At 31.9% G+C, this 8169-nt stretch overlaps 3 protein-coding genes across 4 annotated transcripts; 2 read left to right on the top strand and 1 right to left on the bottom strand.

Moving 5' to 3' along the window:
- The first annotated feature begins 558 nt into the window (after positions 1-558).
- LOC107371065 (acyl-CoA Delta-9 desaturase) lies at positions 559-3399 on the top strand. Of its 2 annotated transcripts, none has more exons than XM_015939024.3 (5): positions 559-644; positions 771-975; positions 1187-1317; positions 2326-2531; positions 2767-3399. In XM_015939024.3, exons 2-5 carry the CDS (start codon positions 777-779, stop codon positions 3221-3223), a joined length of 993 nt encoding a protein of 330 aa, XP_015794510.2. In that variant the 5' UTR covers positions 559-644; positions 771-776; the 3' UTR covers positions 3224-3399. The 2 variants fall into 2 exon arrangements, with proteins under 2 accessions (XP_015794510.2, XP_089125997.1); XM_089269871.1 differs by having other exon boundaries at positions 559-667; positions 737-975.
- Positions 3400-6219: 2820 nt separating this feature from the next.
- LOC107371068 (uncharacterized) lies at positions 6220-7082 on the top strand. The gene is made up of 2 exons (XM_089269870.1): positions 6220-6364; positions 6451-7082. Exon 2 carries the CDS (start codon positions 6453-6455, stop codon positions 6903-6905), a length of 453 nt encoding a protein of 150 aa, XP_089125996.1. The 5' UTR covers positions 6220-6364; positions 6451-6452; the 3' UTR covers positions 6906-7082.
- Positions 7083-7256: 174 nt separating this feature from the next.
- Positions 7257-8168, bottom strand: LOC107371066 (prefoldin subunit 3). Its single transcript, XM_015939025.3, has 3 exons — positions 8031-8168; positions 7670-7957; positions 7257-7555 (listed from the first exon to the last, which is right to left on the bottom strand). The coding sequence occupies exons 1-3, from the start codon at positions 8088-8090 to the stop codon at positions 7334-7336; spliced, it is 570 nt and encodes a 189-aa protein (XP_015794511.1). The 5' UTR covers positions 8091-8168; the 3' UTR covers positions 7257-7333.
- Position 8169: the final 1 nt, after the last annotated feature.

Below are 8169 nucleotides of genomic sequence, written 5' to 3'. Positions count from 1 at the left end.
AACTAGAAACAATTTACGATAAAATCAATTTTTAAATTCAATTTCCAGTCAATATCTCATCCTAATGTAATATTCAATAGAAAACCAAAGCTCCAGATGATCCTCGCTTATTTTTCATCTTGTTACAGGATTGGGATGAGGATATTGGGCAGGAAATTCAAGGAACAAAAATTAATGTCACATAAAATTGGTTGATATTAATTTATTCAAACTGAATTAAAAACAACAACAAAAGCTCAATCAATGTCAATTAAGCAGCGCCATCTCACGTTAACATTGATAAAATGTATATTGGATCCAATCTTTATCACTTAAAAAAAGCGGTGTGTAAATCATAGATGGCTGTACGTGCGAAAACATTGAAACACATTGAAACATTTGTTGAAGAAAATCTTTTGGGGGAAAAACTAAGCACAGTAAAAACTGTTCCCCGTTCAAATATGAGGGCTTTGCTGATTTGGATCTGGTACAGTCTTGGACTCGACTTGATTTGAAGAGTTAAAGAGTTGAGGTGACTGTATTTAAAGTTACGTTTCGTTTGTCAAGTCAACAATTTGTCAGTGTGCATTTAGCCCATTACCATTAAGCCTCAACGTTTAATTATTTTAGTTATTCATTGAATATCCTGTGCACCCCTTTACTTGGTGAGTTAAATTTTAATGTGATTGTTAGTTGACTTTGTAAGGTGTCAAAACAAAATTGGATTTTATTATTGTATTTCATCAATTGTTGATAGTGTTTTCATTTTGTATCTTTCTTTCCATTGACAGTCCATAATGGCTCCTCGAATTCCTGAGGGAACTAACAATGAACGGATTGAATCTATCGAACCAGAACTTAAGGATAAAAATACCGTCGAATATAAAGTACAAATTGTTTGGCGGAACGTAGTTCTGTTTATTGCGTTGCATATCGCTGCGCTTTATGGACTTAAATTGATTTTTACAGCCGCTGCTTGGCAGACAACTTTTTTTGGTAAGTAGCAACACTTTTTGAAATTATAGTCCCCAATGTTGATTTTAAATGGAAAAGGAAATTTAAATTTGTAAATTATATACATCTTCAGACGTCATTTCTTTATTCATTTCAAGTTGTCACAATACTAATTCTGCCCACAATCAATTTTAGCTTTACTTTTGAATTCCCCTTTATATTAATACTAGATTATTATTTTTATTTCCAACAGCTTTCCTGCTTTATATTTGTGGTGGACTTGGTATTACTGCTGGAGCACATAGATTATGGTCTCATCGATCTTACAAGGCCAAATGGCCCTTGAGAGTTATTCTTTCCATCTTTAATTCTCTTGCTTTCCAAGTGAGTCATTTATCTTGGACCCTTTCATTTCGAATTACCCATGAATTTTTCCCTTCAGATTGTCAATTATACTTATTCAATGTTAGATTTCTCCCACTAAAATAATCTGTCATACTATTTATACGTTGGTATAAAACTGCAGATTAAATTATGTGTACTCATCTTTCTATGAATATTTTTAAATCTATTGTTGTTGAAAGGTATGATTATTTCAATCCTATTATTGTTATTGATTGATTCCATTTTAATTCAGCTCATTTAGTTAAATCATTCTGTTTACCTCAACAACAATATGTAGTTTTAGCAACCTAACACATGTGATGGTCTCATGTTGTCTCATGTTTTCAGTAATCGTTTTGTTTGTATCCCCTCTTCAATTTTTGAACGTTCAGCGTAAAATCTTTTCCATTATCTATCATCATCTCTATCAGTTGTAGATCATAATCATGTTAAATTATTTTCACGATTAATCTTACATCCTCTTGACATCTTTTGAAGGACATCGTTATTGTAAATGATGTTATAATTACCTTATATCGATCTGGACAAAACCTTTTATGGTTTCATTGATTGTCAGCTTACAATTATAATTCGAATATTTTTACAGTTTCTTTGCTGGCTAATCTCCAGGTTACAATGGATTATTAATTAATATTTTTCCTATCGAGAAAATTGAATTATTTTCAAATTTTCTCCTCAAACCTTCACACATTCACCTTAATGAAAAGCAAATTATTGGCTATACATGTATAGAGTGTACTTGTGACGTCAGGAATGAATTACATCGTCCAAAGAAACAATCACAGAATAATTTAGCATTGAGATGGGGTGAAAAACAATTAATAACATCAGCAATTGACAAGATGAAATTTATGCTACATGATAGATTTGCTAGATTCGTTTACTTCTGCTAGTCATGCCACCAAGAGTTACATTGTTGACAACATGCAAGCTTTATTAACATGACGAAATTAATTATTAATTCTTATCTTTTTATTTCTTTTTCAGAATCATATTTATGAATGGAGTCGAGATCATCGTGTACACCACACTTATTCCGAAACTGACGCTGACCCTCACAACGCAACGCGTGGCTTTTTCTTTGCCCATGTAGGCTGGCTTCTTTGTCGAAAGCACCCAGAAGTAATCAGAAAAGGAGCTAATATTGATTGCAGCGATCTTTTGGCCGATCCTATTGTCAGATTTCAAAAGAAGTAAGCATTAACCAAAGATGAACCAGATTTTATACCTTCAACCAAGTCTAGAACATTTGATTTGAGTAAATAAGCTGAAACTGTTGCCTCGCTTCTCTTCAAGACTCTGGTTAGAAATATGAAATCTGATTCAAACACATTATAAGTGATTACATCCGTATAAAATTCCGCTTCAATTATTTTCAAGGTTAATTTCAATTGTATTCATATTGCTCTTATTTTTCTTTTTCCACAGAAACTATTTGAAACTTGTCTTCATATTCTGTTTCTTATTACCTACCATAATCCCACGTATTTTCTGGGGTGAATCTTTGTGGAATGCATACTTCATATGTGCGGCTTTCCGTTACTGTTTTCTTCTTCATGTCACTTGGTTAATTAACAGTGCTGCTCATTTGTGGGGCCAACATCCTTACGACAAACACATTAACCCAGCCGAAAACTTATCCGTATGTCTTACTGCAATTGGTGAAGGTTTCCATAATTATCACCATACTTTCCCATACGATTACTCAGCCAGTGAACTCGGAACTCGTTATAATTTGACTACTGTATTTATTGACGCTATGGCAAGCATTGGATGGGCATACGATCGTAAAAGAGTATCTCCAAGCGTTCTTAAGCAAAGAATCGAAAGAACTGGCGATGGTTCGCATTTCAGTCTCCATGAGGCTTCTAAAAAGTCACTTTAGTGATAGAAAAATTTATTATTTAGAAAAGATTTTGCAATAAAAAGTTTCGACTTAAAAAGAAAAAAAAAATTTCAAAAATGTGTGCAATTTTTGCCTAAAAAAAGACTCAACATCGATTGTAAGAATTACAATTGTATTGCTCGTAAACTCGTTGATTAAACATTGCATCAAAATTACCAATTGCGTATCATTTTATTTCAAGTAAAACAAATCCATAAATTACTCATGGAACCTCAAATTTAATACAAATACATCAACGTGAATGAATCATGAAATTGGTTGGTTGTTGGTTTTAAAAATTGTCGAGCAATTGTTTTCTGTTGAACATATTCATCTCACTTGATTGTGCATCTAAATGGCTGAATGGCTGTTTATAGACACGTGAAAAGTCAATGGAAACCATTTGTTTGACACGATTAACGATCATGTTGTGGAAAATTCGAAGAGCATAAGCAAGAATAGCATTAATCCAAACGTAATCAAGAAGTTCTTCAATCTAGTTATCTGCAATCAGTTCGTTACAAGATCAAATAACATCTCACCTTCAATCACTCGTTCAACTTATTTTTGTGATCACTAATCATCATTTCATCGGATGATTGCTGCACAAAGCATCGTGTGGTTGGATGTGAAAGTTGATAAAGCAGCTCATTAAATGATTTCATAGATAAATGATTCATGGAAGTAAAATTCCGATAATCGAATCATAAAAGTTAAGAAAAAACGAACCATATATTCATAACCAGTAAACAAAAGCTGATTTCAAGCGATTCACCTTCAGTTTCAGGTCATCAAGATTTCTTGCAAAATATCAATTTTACAAAATTGGACGATGGTTTCAATGAAACAAATTAAACAATGTTTTCGAGTTGCGAGTAGATAAATCCATAAGTCTAAATGACAATGATTAAGTGACATATGTTCACAAGTCAGTTAAATGACACCACTGTCATGAACGTAATTTACTGGACAATTGATACTGGGGATTCCAATGCAATATTTATTTAAATCAATTTTATTTTCCTTATTCTTTGGCCTTCATTCTGAATTTTGACAGCAAACACAATAGATACAAATATTTTTCAGTAAAAATGTGAAGCTTCAAATTATGATTATTATTATATATTCATGCTGAATATAATACAAATAATGTAATTAGTCGAAAATTGTTAGTTCTTTGGTTTATTTTGTTGAAGCAGTCAACAAATTAAGACAGACTAAGACTGAGTTAATCAGATGAGTAACATCAACTCTAATTTCATTATACAAATGTTGTGCTATTGTAACATGAAAAATTATGCACTGGATCAGGTTTATCAAGTTCATTCAGTGTGTTTTGATACTCAAGCTGATATCAGACTTTTATATATTCCAACTTATTCTCAATGTTTGATGATACTTTGGTGCTCATTTGAAACTTGGATTCAACTTTCTCTCATCCAGAGAAGGAAATTTAATTTAATATGAATCTATCAGAATTAAACGGAACGGAAGATGAATTCAAAAGTTGTAAGACAACAAAAAAATGAAATGGTAAATGAACTTAAAGAAACTCTTTTCTCTCAAGGGTTAACTTTTCACATTTGCCGGTCAATTACACCGCAATAACTAGCAATTACTGTCTGTCTTGGAGCAAGAAAACAGAAAGAAATGAAAAGGGTGAAACAGTCTTTAAGCAGTGACACTCGATTCAGACATTTCAGGCATGAAACTCAATGTATAAGCTAGGATTGGCTTTCATTTGAATATTTTCAGACTGGAAATTGCGTATAACAAGCTGATAACGCTTTTAAAGCCAATAAAAATTGTCACTAATGACGAATTGACTATTGTCGAATGAAAATAGCTTTAATAAGCTATTCGACAGAATTGTATTATATAAATAGCAACATTTTTTGCATCGGCATTAATAAAGATCTTTGAATAACGTAGTTTGTATCAAAAATCATAACTTTCACATCTTTACAATAATTGTTCTCGTTTTTAACTTTTAACCATAAATTTGAATTTGTTTTCATATATCGTGTTAATTTCAAGAGTCTATCTCGATTCTAACTATTAAAGTAAGCTGTTTTCATACAGCAAACAAGATGAGTTCTAAAAAGACGAGTCTTAAAGAATTGTTAGAACTCAATGAGAAAATGAATTTGGGAAAACTATGTGAATGTACCTGTGAATCTCGTCCGGGTAAGAAGGCCTTAAACTTAACCAAAATGAAATAAGTCTAATTTTTGTGAGTTTATCTCTTCTCAGGCAATACGAAATTTGGACTTGTTAATTGAAAAGGGCGAAGCCAAAAGTCCTGGATGGAAAGATAAAAACTATAAACAACTGCTTGGCTATCTAGACATTGTGCAGGAGATATATGGAAAGCCTTCGTGTCTTGAAGATGAAAGTGATTCAACTTCTTCGAGTAGCAAGAAACTACGCGAATAGGTCGTTCACGATTTTTAAAGAGCTATTTTCATACTAACACTTTCTACATTTTTCTTTGTAATAAGCTAATCACTCTTTTAAGCCAATAAACATTTCTGATTCAGCATATCCGTTTAATGTTTTAATTTTGTTAGATACTATATTACGTGATTCCGAATTTATTGATCGTACCAACAATTGGCAAATCAGATTAACAACCATCGATGTTATTCCTTTTTCATTTTGATTAGCAGAAGATTTAATTTCGATTGAAAAGAAACTCTGAAAGTAGGTGCTCAAGTGAAGCTGAAAAGAGATTTGCGTCAAGACTAATTAAGCTATTGTGAGAAAGATAGCATCTCTTTAAAGATATAAAGTCCTGAAATTCAGTCAATATGAGCAGATTCAAGAAAAATTAAATAAAATACAGAACTTTTAATTTGAAAGACCTTGACCAATAGGTGACGTTACGATCGGTCTCTTTTTTTACGCGTGGAGCAACAACTGTAAGTCAACTGTAAGTCAACTGCAGTAAACAAGTCTGGTAGACATGTCTATTGCATGTCTACTATGTTTATGTTTCATGTTGTTTATTGGCATCAAATGTTTTTAAATTTTTATTTTGCTTATTGTATTTCCATATTTGATTATTTTGAAGGTTGTGTCAATGATATTCTCTTCCTTGAAAATTCCAAAGAACTTCATTAGACAGTATTACATTTTAAGGTAAGTTTCACTGCAAAACAGGTAGTCCAACCTGATAACAAAAATATATTCTAACAGTTAGTAAAATTGTTGATCTTTTTCTTTAGATATGTCTTCTAATCCTGTTAAAGTAGATCCTGAACGTCAAAGTGAAGTTGCTAATCTACGAAAAGCCCTTGCTTCTTTAAGGTATAGGTGCCTTGAGGCTCAGAAAATAGTTGATGATATACGAAATATAAACAAGAAACTTAAACATGATATGGCAATGAGTGATGCTCGTATAAAACGAGAGGATGCTGAGTTGGAAGCTTACCTTTTGCGTAATCGCAATAAATCTAAGAAAATGAGAAACGAAAATAAATGCTCAGGCCAAATCTTGAACGATGTAAGGGTTAAAAACCTAAAAAGCCTAAAGTCAAAGTCGAAAAAAACAGCTGTTGCTATTCCATCGTCTTTAATGTTCTTCAATTGGCTCTGTGATAGAGCTCTCCAGAAAAGGATAAGAAAATTGACAGGAGTTCCTATCATGTATATAAAAAATAGGAAATATGCCATTGAATGAATGCCTGATGCTCCAGGAATCGAACCTGTCTAAACTACAAGCTTTAATTTTTTTATCACGAACTTCATTTAGTTTTAAATACGAATGCGTATACGAACATACATGAACATATGTACATATGATTTGAAAAAAAACAATCAATCCTATCAATTAAAATTACCTCAGTCTTGAATTAAAGTTATTGAATTGAATGAATTTTGATTAACAGCTCAGAGGATTTAATCTGGAAAGATACACTGAAAGTAGGTAATCGAGTGTGAATGAAAAGAGTAAAGGCTATAAATTGCGATAAATAGCATATCTTTTGCGACAGAATGTCCTGAAATTAAGTCATATAATTGAGGCAGGAAATTAAAACGAGATACAAAATTTTTAATTAGTTAGCAAGCATATAACATTAAATGTTTAATCGAGCATTTGACAATCAATCAATCAGCTGTTACGGCCGCTGCTGCTGTATTTTTTTCTGCTTGACGCCTTTTAACATCCCAGTTGTAAATTCTTGCCATATTCACTTCTGTTGTAGTTATTTGGTCTCGCAAAAAAATCAAATCTTTATCTAGTTGTTCCAAATTTTTCAACGCTGTTTGCAGATTTTTACTTAATAAATCTTCAGCTTCACTAATTGGATATTCAAGCATCACATTGGCCTTTAAAGTGACATATTAAAAATAAAACATAGAATTAGTCAAATTCAAGAATATCTCATGAAATCTAATTAAATTGCATTGAAATGTTTGACTGATCAATAAATTGAAACTTACCCCAAGCCATAAGCAAATTCGATCTGTTGGTTTAACCAAAGCTTCCATCAATACTTGATCAGAAACAGGGAAATTAGTTTTCATGTCTTCTTCATTTTTCTTTTTTAATTTCATTAAACTGATAATATTGAGAGTTTCTTTGATATCAGGAATTTGTTTCTTGTATTTTTTCTTTTTCTGCACCAAATTCATTTCCATAAATCGATACTTATTGTGATCTTCATCCAATTTCCTGATTAATTTAGTGGCATCTTTATCCTGGAGTTCCATATACTTTCCAACATCCTCCTAAAAATAACAAATATCATAGATTAACAAAGCCATTGCAGATTAATATCATATTAAGTCGTTCTTTACTTACCACAAATTCTGCTTTAGGGATTCCCAAGCTATTTTCAGTGTTTTCTGTTACTTCTGCCATGATAATTTTCAAATAAACTACTCACAATTTGTAATCAAATTTACAGAAAGGGTATTTATAATTGTCTTACTCAGGTCTG

Source organism: Tetranychus urticae, chromosome 3 (genome assembly GCF_039701765.1).
Source record: "Tetranychus urticae isolate SD_2017Ah chromosome 3, NJAU_TeUrti_SD_1.0, whole genome shotgun sequence".
Classification (NCBI taxonomy): domain Eukaryota; kingdom Metazoa; phylum Arthropoda; class Arachnida; order Trombidiformes; family Tetranychidae; genus Tetranychus; species Tetranychus urticae.
The sequence above is the reverse complement of the archived record's forward strand: the minus strand, read 5'-3'. Positions and strand labels throughout refer to the sequence as shown.

Excerpts from the sequence above, each read along its gene's own strand:
- LOC107371065 (XM_015939024.3), top strand. The coding sequence starts at position 777 with ATGGCTCCTCGAATTCCTGAGGGAACTAACAATGAACGGATTGAATCT. Across the intron at positions 976-1,186 it reads TTGGCAGACAACTTTTTTTG|CTTTCCTGCTTTATATTTGT; the intron begins GTAAGTAGCAAC and ends TATTTCCAACAG. Across the intron at positions 1,318-2,325 it reads TTAATTCTCTTGCTTTCCAA|AATCATATTTATGAATGGAG; the intron begins GTGAGTCATTTA and ends TTTCTTTTTCAG.
- LOC107371068 (XM_089269870.1), top strand. The coding sequence starts at position 6,453 with ATGTCTTCTAATCCTGTTAAAGTAGATCCTGAACGTCAAAGTGAAGTT.
- LOC107371066 (XM_015939025.3), bottom strand. The coding sequence starts at position 8,090 with ATGGCAGAAGTAACAGAAAACACTGAAAATAGCTTGGGAATCCCTAAA. Across the intron at positions 7,958-8,030 it reads TCCCTAAAGCAGAATTTGTG|GAGGATGTTGGAAAGTATAT; the intron begins GTAAGTAAAGAA and ends TGTTATTTTTAG. Across the intron at positions 7,556-7,669 it reads GAATTTGCTTATGGCTTGGG|GCCAATGTGATGCTTGAATA; the intron begins GTAAGTTTCAAT and ends GTCACTTTAAAG.